General features: G+C 42.0%; 1 protein-coding gene across 1 annotated transcript in view; it reads right to left on the bottom strand.

Moving 5' to 3' along the window:
- The window catches only part of LOC115104886 (aspartyl/asparaginyl beta-hydroxylase-like), a 52,939-nt gene that overhangs the window by 5,297 nt on the left and 25,015 nt on the right, over positions 1 to 22,627 (bottom strand). The window contains 14 exon segments of the mRNA XM_029626261.2: positions 260 to 410; positions 611 to 697; positions 813 to 898; positions 4,766 to 4,807; positions 6,172 to 6,277; positions 6,279 to 6,328; positions 6,417 to 6,470; positions 6,603 to 6,638; positions 6,793 to 6,825; positions 6,909 to 6,941; positions 9,348 to 9,389; positions 10,315 to 10,356; positions 10,446 to 10,472; positions 13,329 to 13,397. Coding sequence (XP_029482121.2) covers positions 260 to 410; positions 611 to 697; positions 813 to 898; positions 4,766 to 4,807; positions 6,172 to 6,277; positions 6,279 to 6,328; positions 6,417 to 6,470; positions 6,603 to 6,638; positions 6,793 to 6,825; positions 6,909 to 6,941; positions 9,348 to 9,389; positions 10,315 to 10,356; positions 10,446 to 10,472; positions 13,329 to 13,397 — 858 coding nt within the window.

Raw genomic sequence — 22,627 nt, 5'->3', positions numbered from 1 at the left:
CACCAGAGAGAGAGGGGGGGGGGGGGGGAAGTCACCCTATGTACAACCAGACTCCCCAGAAATCTCAGTTATAAAAAATATATAATAAATTAAATCTACATGAGAAAGACAACCACTACAACCCCTTTTCTATTCATCTGAGTCCAAATTGGTATTCAAACTTAGTACACAGGAGAAATGGACAATATAATATCCTCTCTCCCTTCAAAAATATGTGTTTGTGTGCGGTCACTCCAGCATGCTGGGACTTGTGTATTACCGAGGAACTGCTGACGCTCAGCCCGTTTCTTCAGTGTGGCCTTGATGAGGTCAGGTGTGGCGTTGGGCAGCTCTGACGCCTCCTTGTATGTGCCGATGGCCTTCTGCAGCATGTCGTTGCTGAGCATCTTCTCTGCCAGGCCATCCTCAGCCTGAACTCACATAGCACACACACAATGAGCCCTACAATATTTCAGGTATTTTCCCTATTTGTACATGGGTGCAATTTGTTTATGCTCATAGTATACAGTATTTAAGTGTTTTGTTAAAGTGTAAAACACTAAGTGTTAAACGGTTACAAATTGTTCGACCAGTTCAAAATAAACCAGGAAAATTGAGACGTCGTTCTCACCAGGGCTTTCCCATATCGACATCTGGGACTCTGAGGATACTGCAGCACTAGAGTTTCAAAAGCCCGGACAGCCTCTTCCACTTTCCCCTGGGTGGTGAAACAAGACAACAGATCAGCATGGATTCAGCCATTTACTTTCAAGATAACAACATGTTCATTAAAAACCTTGCACAGGCTTATAAAGAAGACAACACCAGACTACCTTTTTACGTAACTTCTCAGCAGCGTCAATCTCAGTCTTGATCGTTTTCTCAAATTTATTCAGGAGTTTGGGCTTCTTCTTTTTGGCTGAAACAAAGAACAGTGACTGAGGGGTTGGTTGGATCATTCCAACCAATCATTCCAACCAGGGGCGGCAGGTAGCCTAGTGTTTAGAGCGTTGGGTCATTTACCGAAAGGTAGCTAGATCGAATCCCCGAGCTGACAAGGTAAAAATCTCTCGTTCTGCCCCTGAACAAGGTAGTTAACATTTACATTTAAGTCATTTAGCAGACGCTCTTATCCAGAGCGACTTACAAATTGGTGCATTCACCTTATGACATCCAGTGGAACAGCCACTTTACAATAGTGCATCTAAATCTTTTAAGGGGGGTGAGAAGGATTACTTTATCCTATCCTAGGTATTCCTTAAAGAGGTGGGGTTTCAGGTGTCTCCGGAAGGTGGTGATTGACTCCGCTGTCCTGGCGTCGTGAGGGAGTTTGTTCCACCATTGGGGGGCCAGAGCAGCGAACAGTTTTGACTGGGCTGAGCGGGAACTGTACTTCCTCAGTGGTAGGGAGGCGAGCAGGCCAGAGGTGGATGAACGCAGTGCCCTTGTTTGGGTGTAGGGCCTGATCAGAGCCTGGAGGTACTGAGGTGCCGTTCCCCTCACAGCTCCGTAGGCAAGCACCATGGTCTTGTAGCGGATGCGAGCTTCAACTGGAAGCCAGTGGAGAGAGCGGAGGAGCGGGGTGACGTGAGAGAACTTGGGAAGGTTGAACACCAGACGGGCTGCGGCGTTCTGGATGAGTTGTAGGGGTTTAATGGCACAGGCAGGGAGCCCAGCCAACAGCGAGTTGCAGTAATCCAGACGGGAGATGACAAGTGCCTGGATTAGGACCTGCGCCGCTTCCTGTGTGAGGCAGGGTCCTACTCTGCGGATGTTGTAGAGCATGAACCTACAGGAACGGGCCACCGCCTTGATGTTATTTGAGAACGACAGGGTGTTGTCCAGGATCACGCCAAGGTTCTTAGCGCTCTGGGAGGAGGACACAATGGAGTTGTCAACCGTGATGGCGAGATCATGGAACGGGCAGTCCTTCCCGGGAGGAAGAGCAGCTCCGTCTTGCCGAGGTTCAGCTTGAGGTGGTGATCTGTCATCCACACTGATATGTCTGCCAGACATGCAGAGATGCGATTCGCCACCTGGTCATCAGAAGGGGGAAAGGAGAAGATTAATTGTGTGTTGTCTGCATAGCAATGATAGGAGAGACCATGTGAGGTTATGACAGAGCCAAGTGACTTGGTGTATAGCGAGAATAGGAGAGGGCCTAGAACAGAGCCCTGGGGGACACCAGTGGTGAGAGCACGTGATGAGGAGACAGATTCTCGCCACGCCACCTGGTAGGAGCGACCTGTCAGGTAGGACGCAATCCAAGCGTGGGCCGCGCCGGAGATGCCCAACTGGGAGAGGGTGGAGAGGAGGATCTGATGGTTCACAGTATCGAAGGCAGCCGATAGGTCTAGAAGGATGAGAGCAGAGGAGAGAGAGTTAGCTTTAGCAGTGCGGAGCGCCTCCGTGATACAGAGAAGAGCAGTCTCAGTTGAATGACTAGTCTTGAAACCTGACTGATTTGGATCAAGAAGGTCATTCTGAGAGAGATAGCGGGAGAGCTGGCCAAGGACGGCACGTTCAAGAGTTTTGGAGAGAAAAGAAAGAAGGGATACTGGTCTGTAGTTGTTGACATCGGAGGGATCGAGTGTAGGTTTTTTCAGAAGGGGTGCAACTCTCGCTCTCTTGAAGACGGAAGGGACGTAGCCAGCGGTCAGGGATGAGTTGATGAGCGAGGTGAGGTAAGGGAGAAGGTCTCCGGAAATGGTCTGGAGAAGAGAGGAGGGGATAGGGTCAAGCGGGCAGGTTGTTGGGCGGCCGGCCGTCACAAGACGCGAGATTTCATCTGGAGAGAGGGGAGAAAGAGGTCAGAGCACAGGGTAGGGCAGTGTGAGCAGAACCAGCGGTGTCGTTTGACTTAGCAAACGAGGATCGGATGTCGTCGACCTTCTTTTCAAAATGGTTGACGAAGTCATCTGCAGAGAGGGAGGAGGGGGGATTCAGGAGGGAGGAGAAGGTGGCAAAGAGCTTCCTAGGGTTAGAGGCAGATGCTTGGAATTTAGAGTGGTAGAAAGTGGCTTTAGCAGCAGAGACAGAGGAGGAAAATGTAGAGAGGAGGGAGTGAAAGGATGCCAGGTCCGCAGGGAGGCGAGTTTTCCTCCATTTCCGCTCGGCTGCCCGGAGCCCTGTTCTGTGAGCTCGCAATGAGTCGTCGAGCCACGGAGCGGGAGGGGAGGACCGAGCCGGCCTGGAGGATAGGGGACATAGAGAGTCAAAGGATGCAGAAAGGGAGGAGAGGAGGGTTGAGGAGGCAGAATCAGGAGATAGGTTGGAGAAGGTTTGAGCAGAGGGAAGAGATGATAGGATGGAAGAGCAGAGAGTAGCGGGGGAGAGAGAGCGAAGGTTGGGACGGCGCGATACCATCCGAGTAGGGGCAGTGTGGGAAGTGTTGGATGAGAGCGAGAGGGAAAAGGATACAAGGTAGTGGTCGGAGACTTGGAGGGAGTTGCAATGAGGTTAGTGGAAGAACAGCATCTAGTAAAGATGAGGTCGAGCGTATTGCCTGCCTTGTGAGTAGGGGGGAAGGTGAGAGGGTGAGGTCAAAAGAGGAGAGGAGTGGAAAGAAGGAGGCAGAGAGGAATGAGTCAAAGGTAGACGTGGGGAGGTTAAAGTCGCCCAGAACTGTGAGAGGTGAGCCGTCCTCAGGAAAGGAGCTTATCAAGGCATCAAGCTCATTAACGAACTCTCCGAGGGAACCTGGAGGGCGATAAATGATAAGGATGTTAAGCTTGAAAGGGCTGGTAACTGTGACAGCATGGAATTCAAAGGAGGCGATAGACAGATGGGTAAGGGGAGAAAGAGAGAATGACCACTTGGGAGAGATGAGGATCCCGGTGCCACCACCCCGCTGACCAGAAGCTCTCGGGGTGTGCGAGAACACGTGGGCGGACGAAGAGAGAGCAGTAGGAGTAGCAGTGTTATCTGTGGTGATCCATGTTTCCGTCAGTGCCAAGAAGTCGAGGGACTGGAGGGAGGCATAGGCTGAGATGAACTCTGCCTTGTTGGCCGCAGATCGGCAGTTCCAGAGGGTACCGGAGACCTGGAACTCCACGTGGGTCGTGCGCGCTGGGACCACCAGATTAGGGTGGCCGCGGCCACGCGGTGTGGAGCGTTTGTATGGTCTGTGCAGAGAGGAGAGAACAGGGATAGACAGACACATAGTTGACAGGCTACAGAAGAGGCTACGCTAATGCAAAGGAGATTGGAATGACAAGTGGACTACACGTCTCGAATGTTCAGAAAGTTAAGCTTACGTAGCAAGTTAACCCACTGTTCCTAGGCCGTCATTGTAAATAAGAATTTGTTCTTAACTGCCATGCCTAGTTAAATAAAGGTTAAACATTTTTTTTTTAAGTGTGTGTGGCTGCAACCTCAGCATGTGACTATTGTATGCAGTTTCTCAGTGAAAATGGCAGAGCACACTGTAATCACGGTTATTTTCTACTCTGAAGTCACTTCCTCATTGTGACTCATTTCAATGACATCCGTATTCACAATTAAACGACTGACACAGCGTAATGTCGACGGAGGACAATAACTACAATACTATGGTGCGGATGTGAACAACCCTCCTGCAGAGCTTCGGCGTGTGCACGATTTTGCTACAAGCCTACACTTAAACACCCGATTCAGTAAATCAAGGTCCCCGAGGAGGAGAATTAGTAGGTGCGTCAGTAGCGGTGGAACAAAACCCCAGCTCTCCAGGAGGGTTGACCACCCATTGCTATCTTGCTTCTGTAAAGCTCATGTCCGCCATAAAAATATAGATAAAATAAGCAATTACCTTTTTCTTTAAGCTTATCCTTGGGATGGTCCTCAGCATTTTCTGAAAGATATACAAAGGGAAGAAAATGACAGCTAGACAAATGAATGCTAGCAACATACTGTGGCAGCACAAATAACAAATATTGAATAAAGATTTTCAGATCCATGTAACTAAAGCATGGTCTAAAAAACATTACAAGATTTTCAATCGTTCTTATAAAGAAAGACACATTTAAGCCCCAAGAACAGATCTGGTTTAAAAGGCATAATGATTTTCTTGGAAAAAAACAAAGGTTTATATAAAGGATTATATTGAGAATAAACTGGTGTCCACCAACACAGTAAAGTAAACAATAACGCCAACAGCAGCAAACCAATGATTTATATATAGTATACACTAGATGACTGTGCTGAAGCCTCCATCTTGGCACTCCCCTACCATTAAATGCATTTATTAATGTCTACATTGGTTTTTGCCATGTTTATTTTATTACAGACACCATACTTTTAAATTATATTATGTGAGCTAAACATAAAAATTATATATGTAAATAATAAAACATTTTCCTCAAAGTATATTTTTTGAAAGTTCTAATATTACGGTACCCACTTCACCCAAAACAAAAAATACATGTAATTTTGTCCTTGAAACATTTAATAGAAATACTGTAGAATTCCATGAATTCTTAAGGTCATTCTTGCTTGTTCTGGGGAGGGCCAATATGGCCGACCGGTGGCTTCAAAGTCTCTCACTGACCAATACATAGCATTACAAACACTCTGCAATAATAGACACTTGACATTGTAGAGGTCTGTTTTTTCATGACATTGGATACAGGCCATAGGCCAGGGATCTGGGGGGCTTTTTAAAGTGCACTCCACACTTCATCTTCAGACCAGTGGGTTTTTTCCCTACTGCTGTGTAGGCAGGGTTCCTCACACCACAACATTGTCCTTGCAGTTAATGACCACAAGAGGATACTGACGGGCCGGTTTATCAGTCAAGGCTTATTTAAGAGGAACTGTGTGACTTTGATACCTAGTCATGTAGTGATACAGGTCTATTGAACATCTTACAGCCAACTCATTAAATGTCAATAAGTGACAATTTTTTAAAATGTGTTTTTCCTTCAGGGGGTGCTGCAGCAGCTATGGGAACCACCCCAAAAAAACATCCGGCACAGATGTTTACTGAGATTAAAGCGTGAACGTGTGTGTTGTTGGTGTGCCGACGTTCTGAATCTCCCTATGGTGTTTTGTCCTCTACCACCACTGGCTCCTCAGCTACAATCCACACGTACAGGTGAGCAGGTACACTGCACTTACAGTAAGAAATCAACACTATTCACAGGAGCTCTAAGTGAGAATGTTCCTTTAAAAAGCAATGGTTTGAGACTATGGTATAACACGTGTTATACTCCTAACCTTTCAGTTCTGGAACAAATTCAGCTTCCAGTTCCGGAACAGATTCCACCTCTGGTTCCACGTCAGCCTCCGGTTCCGGAACAGATTCCACCTCTGGTTCCACGTCAGCTTTCCGGTTCTGGGACTGATTCAGCCTCTGCATTGTATCGCAGTTGTACTAAAGATTAGATTTCAGTGCCATATGTAAGATTGGGGACTTATCTAAGATATTCCATTGGTGTGTGTTTGTGTGTGCATGCATGCACCTGTTTCCTTTGTCTCCGGGGAGCCTGGTTGGTTGTTGTATTGCTTTGACTCTTCTGCAAGACAAGCAAATAAAACACGTCATAAATACACTAAGTAGATACAGACCATTCACAACGTCTAATAAACACACCATCACCAATGGTCATATTGAAACGTATAAATGTAGAATCAGTACTGTAGCTTACCTAGTGTCTGCTGTGGCTGTGCCTTCTCAACCAATTCTGAAAATATACATCCACTGTTTATTTAGTGCAAAAATGTCTGCTTAGTATTCAGTGCAAGGTTACAGTAAAGACCAGTTAACCAAGGAGAAGGCAAGGAAGGAGAGTAGAAGAGTATTTGGCCAATGAATAATCAAAACATTCTGAATCTCACCTCCTTTCGTGTCAATGGCATCGTTTTCATCCTCTAAAAAATAAATGCAAAACAGACTCATGTAAGTATGAATGAGTTAAAGACACATGGTAAAACAAAATTGAAGACATACTAACCATAAGGATGTGTTGCGTCATCTCTACTATCATCTAAGGAGAGACAGGACAGAACATTTAAAAACGTTACCTATCATGCTAAAACACAGAGCAGCTTATAAAGGGAACCGGTACGATAAGTAGTAGGGATGTAACGACTCTGGATTCAAAATGTTTAAGATGCAATCGTATCGGTCCCACTGACCAAACCGATCCAAATGTAGCAGTCAGAAAATCGACTCAAACGTTACTAAAATGTTTTGCTTCTTTACTTTCCGCCTACCTTGTGAAAATGAGTCATCTTTTGTGACAACTGGTGCATCCTCTCCTTCAGTGTGGAACTAAGCACGTAACTGTGTTGAGTGTCATTGATCTACATGTCATTTTGCATGCTGAACAGCCCTAGGCCAGGGTTCCACAACTGGCGGCCTGTGGTTTTCTTTGGCCCCCCCAAGTTCTGAGCAAAAAATAATCATAAATATATACAGTACCAGACAGAAGTGGACACACCCACTCATTGCAGTGTTTTTCTTTTTTATTATTTTCTACATTGTAGAATAATAGTGGAGACATCAAAATGATTAAATAACACATTTGGAAACATGTAACCAAAAAACCTCTAAATATATTTTATATTTGAGATTCTTCAAGTTGGTTGAGAGAATGCCAAGAGTGTGGAAAGCTGTCATAGAGACAAAGGTTGTCGACTTTGAAGAATCTCAAATATAAAATATTTTGATTTGTTTAACACTTTTTTTTGGTTACTACATGATTCCAAAAGTCAATACCCTTTGCCTCGATGACAGCTTTCCACACTCTTGGCATTCTCTCAACCAGCTTCATGAGGTAGTCGTTTCAATTAACAGGTGTGCCTTGTTAAAAGTTAATTTGTGAAATGTCTTTCCTTCTTAATGTGTTTGAGCCAATCAGTTGTGTTGTGACAAGGTAGGGGTGGTATACAGAAGCCCTATTTGGTAAAATACCAAGTCCATATTATGGCAAGAACAGCTCAAATAAGCAAAGAGAAACGACAGTCCATCATTACTTTAAGACATGAAGGTCAGTCAATACGGAAAATGTCAAGAACTTTGAAAGTTTCTTCAAGTGCAGTCACAATAACCATCAAGCTCTAAGATGAAACTGGCTCTCACGAGGACTGCCACAGGAAAGGAAGATAAATAGTTACCTCTGCTGCAGAGGATAAGTTCATTAGAGAGTTAACAGCCTCAGAAAACGCAGCCCAAATAAATGCTTCACGGAGTTTAAGTAACAGAAACATCTCAACATCAACTGTTCAGAGAAGACTGCGTGTGAGTCAAGAAATATAAGCAATGGACATTAGACTGGTGGAAAACGATTCTTTGGTCTGAGTCCAAATGTGATATTTTTGATTCCAACTGCCGTGTCTTTGTGAGACGCAGAGTAGGTGACTGGAATATCTGCATGTGTGGTTCAGACCGTGAAGCATGGAGGAGATGGTATGATGGTGCTTTGTTGGGGACACTATCGCAATTTATTTTTAATTCAAGGCACACTTAACCTGCATGGCTACCACAGCATTCTGCAGCAATACGCCATCCCATCTGCTTTGCGCTTAGTGGGACATTCATTTATTTTTCAAAAGGACAATGACCCAAAATATACCTCCACGCTGCATCTGATGACCTAATTTGAATCTCAAATATATTATGACTTGTTTAACAGTTTTTTGGTTACTACATGATTTCATATGTGTTATTTCATAGTTGATGTCTTTACTATTATTCTACAATGTAGAAAATAGTCAAACTAAAGAAAAAACCCTTGAATGAGTAGGTATGTCCAAACTTTTGACTGGTACTGTATCTAATAATCTTAAAAACAGGAGAGATGCATCTCTAATGAATATATATATATATATTTTAGATTTATTGAACTTTTTTTTTATAACTAGGCAAGTTAATAATGAATTATTATTTAGAACTACCCAAACCAAACCCGGATGACGCTGGGCCAATTGCGCGCCGCCCTACGGGACTGCCAATCTCGGCCGGATGTGATACAGCCTGGATTCAAACCAGGAACTGTAGTGACGCCTCTTGCACTGAGATGCAGTGACTTAGACCGCTGCGCCACTCGGTTACAGTACGAATATGTAAAAGAGCCTATTTTGTGATTTATTATAACATGTTGTGGAAGCCATTGCTATTTTAATTATTATTTTTTTTTAACCTTTATTTACCTTTATTTAACCAGGCAAGTCAGTTAAGAACAAATTCTTATTTTCAATGACGGCCTGGGAACAGTGGGTTAACTGCCTGTTCAGGGGCAGAACGACAGATTTGTACCTTGTCAGCTCGGGGGTTTGAACTCGCAACCTTCCGGTTACTAGTCCAACGCTCTAACCACTAGGCTACCCTGCCGCCCCATAGCATGTGATTTATAATTGTTGTCACATTTCATTAAGAGATACACACATACCTGGGATAAAATCATCCGATATCGGGGGGAGAGGGACAGCAGCTGAAATGACATTGACATGAAGCTTGAGGAAGAGAGAATAAATACTGAAACTTGGAAGGCAGTCACACCATACTGTACAGCAGAAGCTTTTTTAACTAGGGTTAAACTGAGCTTGATGGCATTTCAAACTAAGCCGGGTTGCAGTTATGTGCTTTAGCCTATTGCTGTTGTGGCCATTGACAGGTACAGAATGCTTTTATTGGTAGGTAGTGGGCCAATCCAGGGCTTCCCCATTATTACTTTCCCCAGGCGGGTCGTATCAGTTTGTACAGTTGCCAGAAACACTCCTGCTACCTTTTCGGGTGGTTCTCAAGGCCCCCAAAGCAACATCCAGGGTCTAGTTAAGAAACATTTTCTATGGGAATAGGAGAGGAAGCACTGGGCCAAGCAGGTTACTGGTCCTGCCATTGCTTTGACTTCTCCAGCCTTTTCAGAAGGATGAGCCATCACAGTAGGGTTAAAAGGTATATTATTAAATGAATGGAGCCTAGCAATTGCCTCATCTTTCCAAAGGTATTATCATAACCTGTGCGGCAGAGCAATCTCAATACAAAAAATAAATCAATGTTACGATAAGATCTCTGAATCTGAATAGCAGCTTTTTATTGAATTCCAAATCGGGATGATAAGAACGAGTGACACGAAATAATGGATAAAGAGGCTGGTGCCGATTTAGTATCCATCCAAAACGGATCGGGCCAATGGTTCTTCTATGGGTTCATACTTTGAGGGCTTGCAGAGATAAGACAGCCAAAGTTGAAATTTGTCAAATGTTTTACTGATCATGGATGTGTAATGTCTTCTTCGGGCATTTGATCCGTCTCTGTGTGGCCGGCACCAACAATGCTACATGACTGAGGTGAGTGGAGAGAAGAGCACTACAAGCTCTTGACTACCTCTATAATTCACTATTAGTCACACAAACCTTGGATTTCAGATTCCACATCCGTGTTCTGAGATCCATCAACTGTTATGAGTAACGACATTAAAAAGGTCAGTGGATAGGCTAGTGAATGTTACAGTCTGATGGTTAAGACGGAAAGAGAGAAAATATACCATCATCATCAGGAGGGGGGACAGCATCTGGAAGGAACAGACAGGACATGTATTGCTATTGCAAATGGACAGAAACCAATTATATTCTGTGATTCCATTATTCTGCAATGAAGCACAGCAACAGAGTGAGTGGAATATATTTTCCTCAAGAGTCACAGTACACATATCTCCCCACTGAAACTGTATGCCAACAGACTGACATGTTGATGGGACTATGCTTAGCTACACATGGAGGAAATGGAACAGCAGTTGATATAAGCCATGATGACAGTATGTAGCAGGTGATAATGATGTTTACATTCGTACCCTGGTGGGATTGGGACAGACCATGTTTTATCAAGAGGGGTATTCACATTCCTCTACCTGGACAGCAGCCTCAGAGAGCCTCAAATGAGCCTGCTTTAACCTCCAGTTTCCCCTCAAAAGACTCCTCAGAGGTAGCTTCCGATTTGACTAGAGCTCCCTCAGCATTCGGACTCCCCCCTTCAAGGGCCTGCAGATCCTGTGACGGGGTTTGGTGGATGCTGCTCTTCTTCCTCAGTCCTCTCTGTTGTCTGGACAACTTCCTTAACAATGGGCTCGGCTCAAAAGTTGAATTTTACAATCCAATGACATTCGTTTAGGGCAGGGACTCTATCCTTATGAAGACATGTTTGTCAAAACGCATCTGTCGTAAGTGGGAGTTTTACCCTCTCTTTGAGATACAAACCACAGCTTACATTGATTTTTGTCCTTCATTTTTAGACGAGTTGACAGTACTGCATGGCCAGGCAGTGTAGCACGACTCCATCATTTGTTTTTGTAGCTGTATGGGGGTTCTGCTGGCCGGAATTCATGCATACGTTTTGTCATTCAAATACCTTCCCTTTGTGACAGTCGCTGACCAAATACCAAAGTCATGCTAGAGAATGTGTACCGGTTGTGGGTCGTTCCACGGGTCCTACAGTGCAAACTCTGCCCATCACATTGAATGAGGATTTCCAACACTCCTATACTAGGTGGTGTTTTAAGATGTTAATCTGTGTAATGAAACATTGTAGAATAATGGGGAAGACATCAAAACTATGAAATAATACACATGGAATCATGTAGTAACCAACAAAAGTGTTAAACAAATCCAAATATCTTTTATATTTGAGATTATTTAAAGTAGCCACCCTTTGCCTTGACAGCTTTGCACACCTGTGGCATTCTCTCGACAAGCTTCATGAGGTAATCACCTGCAATTCACCTCAATTAACAGGTGTGCCTTGTTAAAATGTTAATTTGTGGAATTTCTTTGCTTCTTAATTCATTTGAGCCAATCAGTTGTATCGTGACAAGGTAGGGGTGGTATACAAAAGATAACCCTATTTGGTAAAAGACCAAGTCAATATTATAGCAAGAACAGCTCAAATAATCAAATCAAATGTAATTAGTCACATGCTTACTTACGAGCCCCTAACCAACAATGCAAAAACAAATACAGATAAGAAAAATAAAGAAAAAGTAACAAGTAATTAAAGAGCAGCAGTAAAATAACAATAGCAAGACACAACAGTCCATTACTTGTTACTCCAGAAACATTTCTTGAACTTTGAAAGTGCAGTCGCAAAAACCATCAAGCGCTATGATGAAACTGGCTCTAATGAGGACCGCCACAGGAAAGGAAGATCCAGAGTTACCTCTGCTGCAGAAATTGCAGTCCAAATAAATGCTTCACAGAGTTCATGTAACAGATATCTCAACAACTGTTCAGAGACTGCGTGAAATCAGGCATTCATGGTCAAATTGCTGTAAAGAAACCACTACTAAAGTACAACAATAAGAAGAGCCAAGAAACACGACCAATGGACATTAGACCAGTGGAAATCTATCATTTGGTCTGATGAGTCCAAATTTGAGATTTTTGGTTCCAACCGCCTTATTTTTGTGAGATGCAGAGTAGGTGAACGGATGATCTCCCCCGTGTAGTTCCCCCCATGAAGCATGGAGGAGGTGGTCTGATGGTGTGGGTGTGCTTTGCTGGTGACACTGTGTGATTTATTTAGAATTCAAGGCACCCTTAACCAGCATGGCTACCACAGCATTCTGCAGCGATACGCCATCCCATCTGGTTTGCGCTTAGTGCGATTATCATTTGCTTTTCAACAGGACCCAACACACCTCCAGGCTGTGTCAGGGCTATTTGACCAAGGAGAGTGATGGAGTGCTGCATCGGATGACTTGGCCTCCACAATCACCCGAAGCCAACAAGTGTTCCACATGTGGGAACTTCTTAAAAAGACTGTTGGAAAATAATTCTCAACCAGGTGTACCTGGTTGAGAGAATGCCAAGAGTGTGCAAAGCTGTCATCAAGACAAAGGGTGGCTACTTTGAAGAATCAAAAACATTTTTGTTGTTGTTTAATACCTTTTTGGTTACTACATGATTCCATGTGTGTTATTTCATAGTTTTGATGTCTTTACTATTATTCTACAATGTAAAAATAAAGGAAACCCCTTCAATGAGTAGGTGTGTCAAAACATGTGACTGGTACTGCAGCCATAGGACAGGACAAATACATTTTCTTTTAACAAATAAGCCCAGAGGGCTTTAGTTGAGTGAGAGTTACACCCACTCTAACCTGTCCTCGAACAAAATAAATGTAAAAAATCTGGTGAGGATATGTACACAGGCGTCTTTGACATCACAGTATTTTTTTCAATGTATTATCACAACCTCATTGTCTCTTGGTCAGGCAAGATGGATCAAATCACATTATGAATCTGTGTTCTTTGGGTAAGAAGAGTATGTTTGTGTGAGTAAGATAATACCTTCCTTTATGCAATATGAATGGACACTAAGTTTGTCCCTTGCATGGAATCCTTGAAAAACAATCACTCAAGAAGGTGTGGTCTTACCTGGTTCTTTCACAGCAGATTCCTCCTTGGCTTCCCTCAGCAACACAGAAACCGGCCTCTCCTTCAGTCCTGTTAGTTTGGAAATGTTCATGTGGGCATGTGAAACATTAGGTTAAAAAAAAAAGCAGCCATTTCTCACCACCACACAACTCTAGAAACCCAATCTCAGCTAGTCTATTTGCAACACAGACAAAACAATAACTATTTCACAAGAGTATCAATTTCAACTGTCAGGAATATGATTGATTTAAATACATTCATATGTTACAAGAAGTGAGAATAACCAAAGAATTAGGTATTTTGTAGAGCCCGACCGATATATAGGCTCATCGATATTAAAATTGGCCTTGTACCGATATATCACTATCAGCCGATAACCAATATTCTATAAATAGGATGACAAAAGGGAATCACTTGTCTGAACACTTGCGGTCAATCTCATGACATATCATTATTCTCACAATGTAAGAAATCAATATCTGAAGCATAGTGATTAGACAATTGCTCTTTTGGATGCCAAATTATGAGAAGTCAGTGTAGAAAATGTCACTTTTTATTTCCCCGCAGTAAAAAAAATGTTTTGTCCCCCTCCCAAAAAATATGTATCGGAACCAAAAAAACACATTGATCGGGCTCTGGTCTTTTGAACTATAAGGCCAATAAATGAAAGAATAGTTTCTATAAAGATTAAGGGAAATGAAAGTCATCATCAACATCAACAATGCACAACTGACTTGGGTTTACAGTTTGACGTAACAGTGCCTGATCCAGCAGGTATGGGAACACTTCCATGGGCCATTAGTCACACAGATGGATATAACATCCTGAACTATTAACCCCCTCCCAACTTGATTGGTTGTTTTAAGGGGATCCTTTGACAGTCCTGGCCATGCCCTAAGCAATGTCAACATTGACAGTTTATCAATCACATATCAGGGCTACTGGCAATCTGATCGAAAAGGGCACTACTCCTAATGTAAAGAACAAAATATGTACTACATGCTTGAAGATGAAACAGGTTGGGGTTGGGCTACAACATTTTGTATGAAAGTTGCTATAGATAAAGTAGTTATAGCTATTGAAGGAGCACACACCAATTTGAGAACTGATCTTTAATAATCAGAGGCTTTACATTGAGGATACAAGCTTTCCTTATCTGGTATAATTGCATTTTTGGAACAAAAGTCAGTAATGATATGATTCAACAAATAACCTGAAATTGGTGTTTCAGCAGTACTACCAGCACCTAATAAGATTTATGCTTCACAAAATTAAGAAATGGCCTACATATAATTATGAATATACACCTCAGCTGTTTCAAACACAAAGACACAAAAACAAAGATTCTAAAAAAGGTAGTGTTTTTTTCTGTCATCCAATTTCTAAATAATACCTTTACAGCAACAATAACACAGTACAGGTAGGATTTACAACAGGTAAATGGCAATAACAATGCTCTAAAGAGTTGGTAGTTTTTTCCACCCGGAGAGTTTCACCCTCTCACTAAAAAGGCATAATGAAGTATCTACGAAAAAATCTATTTACAGCCTGGTTTCATAAGGCTTTTCACATAATATGCAAAGAGGTGCCCAGGTTTTACTGCAGATACATTTCTCTCTAAAGGATCAATCTTATTGTCATCACACACACAAAAGACTACAATAGCTAGCTAACACAATAAATATTATTTAACTAGCATATAAGTGGAAAGCGAAAACTGATAGCACACAGTTGACAATTGAGTCTATAGCGCTCGTATTTAAGATGGGTATTTTACAGACATTTCAATTCACTGAGAAACATCTTATACTAACACAAATATCTCTGTTTCGTTTTCAAAATGGAGAAGAAAAACATTGCTTCAAGCAAATGATCTTACTTCATGTCTCTAGTCTGAAATGGATCATACTTCATGTCTCTAGTCTGAAATGGATCATACTTCATGTCGTCAGAAATGTTTTTTTCTGTCATCTTTTGACATTATTATGACATTACCACGTTTATGTTAGAAAATGGTAGGATGATGTAAAATGTTTGTAGCAAAGTAAAGAATACACATGTTAGTCGTTGCTCTTATATTGCATTGTAACTAGTTTTAAAGTAGTGTACGCACTATCAGTGATTTGCAGGGTAAAAAAAAGTACACAAATGAAAGACAGATACCCACACACTAATGAATGCTTGGCCTGAATGTGATTGAGTTCAGCACCATCAATTATATTTGCTCAATTCCAAATCAATTCCTAGCCCCTCCTTAGACACACGTGTATATCTGAAGGGGTGGCATAGGTGTAAACAATATGGCGGAACACCCATCCAGCCAATCAGAAGAAAAGATGAAGCAAACACTGCATTGCATATACCTTTCTGATCCATTCAGATATACAGTTTCTGCCTTTTCTTTGAATACCTGTTCTTTTTCAACTCTGTCCTTCCCTGCCTTCTCCGGGGTTAACTGTTCCATCTTGACCTTGGTTTGACTAGGCGCTCATTCTCTAACCACTCTTGATCTTTAGCAGCCATCTCTTTGGCTTGTTGCTCCTTCACTGCCCTCTCTTTGACTACCATCTCCTTTTCAGATTTTTCTTTGGCTACCCATTCTCTCTCCATCCTCTCCTTTTCCTTGGCGGCCGGTTCCTTCTCAATCCTCTCCTTTTCTGCTCCCTCTTTCTCTAGTCTTTCCTTTTCTGCCTTCTCCTTTGCTATTCTCTCTCTGCCTTTTTCTTCTCCAATTTCCCCTTATGGGCCTTCTCAGCTTCCCTCGGTTTTTCCAGACTCTTTTTCTACTCTCTCCTTCTCCTCTGCTTCCCCTAGCCTATCGTTCTCTGCTTGCTCATGTGCTCTCCTTTCATGTGCTCTCATTTCCTCTTTTTCCTTCTAAAATTGAGCCTCTAGCATTTCCTGGGCTTTTTGTGCCGCTTCCTGCCTCCTAAGCTCCAGAGCATTGACAAATTATTTCTCGTCCTCCTCTTTGGTCAGGATACTCCTCACTTCAGCCAGAGCCATTGCAGTAATTTTTTGGGGTTCAATCTTCTCCTGGATCATCCTCAACTGTTCCCTTAATGCAGCCTTTAATTTCCTCCCAAGTGATGTACTTCCGGCGCCGACAGAGATGGCCGCCTCGCTTCGCGTTCCTAGGAAACTATGCATTTTTTTTTTTTTACATGTCATTTCTTACATTAGTACCCCAGGTCATCTTAGGTTTCATTACATAGTCGAGAAGAACTACTGAATATAAGAGCAACGTCAACTCACCATCATTACGACCAAGAATATGACTTTCGCGAAGCGGATCCTGCGTTCTGCCTTTCACCCAGGACAACGGAATGGATCCCAGCCGGCGACCCAAAAAAACAACTTCGTAAAAGAGGGAAACGAAGCGGTCTTCTGGTCAGACTCCGGAGACGGGCACATCGCGCACCACTCCCTAGCATACTTCTCGCCAATGTCCAGTCTCTTGACAACAAGGTTGATGAAATCTGAGCAAGGGTAGCATTCCAGAGGGACATCAGAGACTGTAACGTTCTTTGCTTCACGGAAACATGGCTCACTGGAGAGACGCTATCGGAGTCGGTGCAGCCAACTGGTTTCTCCACGCATCGCGCAGACAGAAACAAACATCTTTCTGGTAAGAAGAGGGGCGGGGGCGTATGCTTCATGGTTAACGTGACGTGATCATAACAACATACAGGTACTCAAGTCCTTCTGTTCACCTGATTTAGAATTCCTCACAATCAAATGTCGACCGCATTATCTACCAAGGGAATTCTCTTCGATTATAATCACAGCCGTATATATTCCCCCACAAGCAGACACGTCGATGGCTCTGAACGAACTTTATTTGACTCTTTGCAAACTGGAATCCATTTATCCGGAGGCTGCATTCATTGTAGCAAGGCTAATCTGAAAACAAGACTCCCTAAATTTTATCAGCATATCGATTGCGCAACCAGGGCTGGAAAAACCTTGGATCACTGCTATTCTGCTATTTTGGCAGGTATCAACAAAATGGAGTCGTGGTCAGCTTTTCCGAAAGGAGGGCGGGGCAGGGCCTTATATGCATCGTGGAAGTTAGTGCTTCTAGTTCCGACAATGCCAATGAGCTGAGGTAAACGCCAGTATGTGATGGTTATGGGTTGGACCACCATCCCTTGTTTGTAAACACATGCGTAACGAACTTCATTCTCGCCATTGACCATCAGACTAGTTGCAGTCACGCTGTTACGCACAGCAGTGTTTTGGAAAGTATTTTTTCAACGATTTCATTGAAGATATCATGGCGAATAAATCAGGAAAAGCGAAGTCCCAAGTCTAAGTATACAGATTTGCACCAGATTATAGAAGTGATTGATTGGGAAAGTGAGACAGAGTTTTTGTTTGAGGAATCTTTGAGTGAACAGTTATGATTCAAACATTGAGGAGCTGTTTCTGCAAGGACAGGGCATACTTCTTGACTGGTAAGTGCTAATGCAGTTTTATGATTTTTAAAATGTTTATATATATATATATACACACACACACATACATATATATACACATACATATATATACACACATATACACATACATATATCTTTTTGTATCCAAATCCGGCTTTAAACTTCTTCACAACAGTATATCGGACCTGCCTGGTGTGTTCCTTGTTCTTCATGATGCTCTCTACGCTTTTAACGGACCTCTGAGACTATCACAGTGCAGGTGCATTTATACGGAGACTTGATTACACACAGGTGGATTGTATTTATCATCATTAGTCATTTAGGTCAACATTGGATCATTCAGAGATCCTCACTGAACTTCTGGAGAGAGTTTGCTGCACTGAAAGTAAAGGGGCTGAATAATTTTGCACGCCCAATTTTTCAGTTTTTGATTTGTTAAAAAAAGTTTGAAATATCCAATAAATGTCGTTCCACTTCATGATTGTGTCCCACTTGTTGTTGATTCTTCACAAATAAATACAGTTTTATATCTTTATGTTTGAAGCCTGAAATGTGGCAAAAGGTCGCAAAGTTCAAGGGGGCCGAATACTTTCGCAAGGCACTGTAATATATATATATACACACACACACACACATATACATACACACACAGTGGGGCAAAAGTATTTAGTCAGCCACCAATTGTGCAAGCTCTCCCACTTAAAAAGATGAGGCCTGTAATTTATCATAGGTACACTTCAACTATGACAGACAAAATGAGGGAAAAAAATATCCAGAAAAACACATTGTAGGATTTTTTATGAATTTATTTGCAAATTATGGTGGATAATAAGTATTTGGTCAATAACAAAAGTTTCTCAATACTTTTTGTTATATACCCTTTGTTGGCAATGACAGAGGTCAAACGTTTTCTGTAAGTCTTCACAAGGTTTTCACAGACTGTTGCTGGTATTTTGGCCTGGTCCTCCATGCAGATCTCCTCTAGAGCAGTGATGTTTTGGGGCTGTAGCTGGGCAACACGGACTTTCAACTCCCTCCAAAGAGTTTCTATGGGGTTGAGATCTGGAGACTGGCTAGGCAACTCCAGGACTTTTAAATGATTTTTATGAAGCCACTCCGTTGCCCAGGCGGTGTGTTTGGGATCATTGTCATGCTGAAAGACCCAGCCACGTTTCATCTTCAATGCCCTTGCTGATGGAAGGAGGTCTTCACTCAAAATCTCACGATACATGGCCCCATTCATCCTTTACACGGATCAGTCGTCCTGGTCCCTTTGCAGAAAAACAGCCCCAAAGCATGATGTTTCCACCCCCATGCTTCACAGTAGGTTATGATGTTCTTTGGATGCAACTCAGAATTCTTTGTCCTCCAAACGACAAGTTGAGTTTTTACCAAAAAGCTATATTTTGGTTTCATCTGACCATATGACATTCTCCCAATCTTCTTCTGGATCATCCAAATGCTCTCTAGCAAACTTCAGATGGGCCTGGACATGTACTGGCTTAAGCCTCTGTACTGGCTTAACCGTCTCTCATCTTTTTAAGTTGGAGAACTTGCACAATTGGTAGCTGACTAAATACTTTTTTGCCCATCTGTATATACACTGCTCAAAAAAATAAAGGGAACACTAAAATAACATCTTAGATCTGAATGAATGAAATATTCTTATTAAATATTTTTTTCTTTACATAGTTGAATGTGCTGGTACAAGCTTGCTTGTTTTCGTAATATTTGTCGATACATTTGTGTAGTCATATGATTTGTTTTGTTATCCAGATTGAAGTTTATTATCCACCAGATTGTGTAGTGCTAATATTTAGTCTAACTTACCGACATTGAATACTATGTTCTAATCTTGAGGTGGTCTAAACAGCTGTGTTCAGTCTGCCATCTTGAAGACTTCAAGTTAGTTGGTCAATTCAAAGGAACACTATTCCTGAGGAAAACCAATACTGCGTGGATGCTTTGGAGTCTGATAGATCTGAGGACGACGTTGGGGAAAAAATATTTTGGGTATTGAGTATACTGATCCCCCCCATTTCATTGATCCCCAATCCTTATGTAAAGCTTTACAGTGCAATATGTATGTCAATACACACAATAGGCTGACTGGGAAGGTGATTTCACACACAATCACAGTCCCGCGATAAGAGCTACAATGCTAATATTTACATAAACTCTAAACAGTTGTGTTCTGTGGGTACACTGAGTAGACTGATACCCCATTTCATTGCCTCACATTCCAACCTTGTTTAACATGATCTAGTCTAAATAATGGCATGATTCCAACAATTGTAACCTCCTGCATCACTTTCAAAAGTGGTACTTTTATTTTGAAGACAAACCGCAAATTCCACTATTGTGCCTAATCCTTATTGTGGCTAGCTTCACAACACATAACCTGGTCCGGTCATTTGTCACTAGCCAGATGAAGCTAGCTGGCTGCTTATGACGTTAGCTTTGGGCAACAAGGTGAAGTAGCTGACTAGCTATTTATTTTCATGAACTGAAGTTCAAAAGGTGAACAACAAGAGGCTACCTAGCTAATACTTACTCACAAGGATTCCTAAATCATTGCAAAGAATAATGAAAATGACTCCAGTTTCTAATGGTCATTGTTTTCAGGCTGGTTGCATAGGTGCTAGCTAGGTACCAAGCTAAAAGCTAGCTACCCCAGAAGTTTCAGTCAAACAAGTAATGATTTATTACCAACGCTGTATTGTAAGCACATCGTTCGTGGCCAGTGTTTACAGACTTTGTACAGCTTTGACAGTGCTACTGATAGTAGTGGTGGCGCTTGGCTTGCAAATACAGAACACACAACATTCTATAATAGAACTGTGTTATTTGACATTTATCTTTTTTGACACGCAAAGACCCAAATGGCGTTCCATCGTATGTCGTGAAGCGAATAGCAGTGACGCTATTACTGGGTAACTCCGGTAGGGCAACATTTGTACCGGTGCTCGGATCAGTCGGTGAAAACCAACATCACCCAGAACAGAGAACGGTTGATTGTCAAGGGCAATGAATTCCATTATCTTGGCGTTAATGGATTTCGCCTTTAAGTTGTCTCGCTGAAATGTTATTTCTCTTTCAAATGACTGCTCAACTTGTTGACTGTTCGATCCACACAGCAGACATTGTGGGCTAGGTTAGGAATGCTGTGTTGCACGTGTAATGCAACATTTTACGTGGGGTCATTACGTCATGTTGGTATGCACGTCAGCTTTGACATGTTGGCATTTTTAGCTAATATCGTCCGATTCTGATATGTTCACCGATATATCGTGCATCCCTACTCACAACCATTAAAATAAGTAGGCTACCTTTTGGCTTTTCTGTTTTTGGAACAGGAACCTCAAATCTTCTCCGTGGACATTTTTTCAGAGGACAAATAGCCTTTCTTTCTAACTTCTCTAGGGTAGGGGGCAGCATTTATAATTTTGGATGAAAAGCGTGCCCAAATTAAACTTCTACTCAGGCCCAGAAGATAGAATATGCATATAATTGGTAGATTTGGATAGAAGACTAACGTTTCCAAAACTGTTAAAATAGTGTTGTTGTAGTTTTCTATTCAATGCCATTACAGTAACCATTGACTTAGGACTCAAATTGCAGTTCCTATGCCTTCCACTAGATGGCAGAAATAGTTTCAGGCTTGTATTCTGACAAATGAGAGAGTAAGAGCAGTCTGAATGAGTGGACCCTGTCGTGTCACAGAGCTTTTTCATGCGCGCGACCGAGAGAGTGCCTTTCTTGTTTACCTTTTATATTGACAACGTTATTGTCCGGTTGAAATACTATTGAATATTTCGTATGGCATGTTTCTATGAACTTTACGGATACAATTTGGATTTTTTTTGTCTGCCTGTTGTGACTCCGCTTGAGCCTGTGAATTACTGAAGAAAACGCGAATGGAGGTTTTTGGAAAAAAAGAGACTATCGAACAAAAGGAACATTTATCAAATAAATGAATGTCTTCTGAGTGCAACCATATGAAGATCATTTCTGACTTGTGTAACTATTTTACTTGGCTGGTTACTGTTTGTAATGATTTGTCTGCTGGGCTATGTTCTAAAATAATTGTAAGGTATGCTTTCGTGGTAAAGCATTTTTTTTAAAATCTGAGACCGTGGTTGGATTCACAAGAAGTTAATCTTTAAACCTATGAAAAATAGTTCTATATTTTCTGAATTTTTATAATGAGTATTTCTGTATTTGAATTTGGCGCTCTGCAATCTCACTGGATGTTGGCCAGGTGGGACGCTAGCGTTAATAAGCGTGTGTTAAATCAAGAAGAATTGATCATGCTATTCCAGAGTACATCATCACTCCAAAGTCAACCTCAGTCTCTGAAAACAACTAAGTTAATCAAATGCGCTGCCAAGTTGGTCTTTCATAACACAAGCAATGAAACACAAATGTAACCAAACTATATCTATCTATATGTATATGCACACACACACACACACACACACACACACACACACACACTTCGGAAAGTATTCAGGCCCCTTGACCTTTTCACATTTTGTTACGTTAGTTTCATACATTTTTTTATTGAATACAAAGAAAATCCTCAGCAATCTACACACAATACCCCATAATGACAAAGCGAAAACAGGTTTTTAGAAATATACAAAAAGGACAAATACCTATTTACATATGTATTCAGATCCTTTGCTATGAGACTTGAAATTGAGCTCAGGTGCATCCTGTTTCCATTGATTATCCTTGACATGTTTCCACAACTTGGAGTGTTAAATTCAACTGATTGGACATGATTTGGAAAGGCACACCTGTCTGTATAAAAGGTCCCAAAGTTGACAGTGCACGTCAGAGCAAAAACCAAGCCAC

Source organism: Oncorhynchus nerka, linkage group LG22, assembly GCF_034236695.1.
Source record: "Oncorhynchus nerka isolate Pitt River linkage group LG22, Oner_Uvic_2.0, whole genome shotgun sequence".
Lineage (NCBI taxonomy): Eukaryota > Metazoa > Chordata > Actinopteri > Salmoniformes > Salmonidae > Oncorhynchus > Oncorhynchus nerka.
Note: the sequence above shows the minus strand (reverse complement) of the source record. Positions and strands in the feature narration are given on the sequence as shown.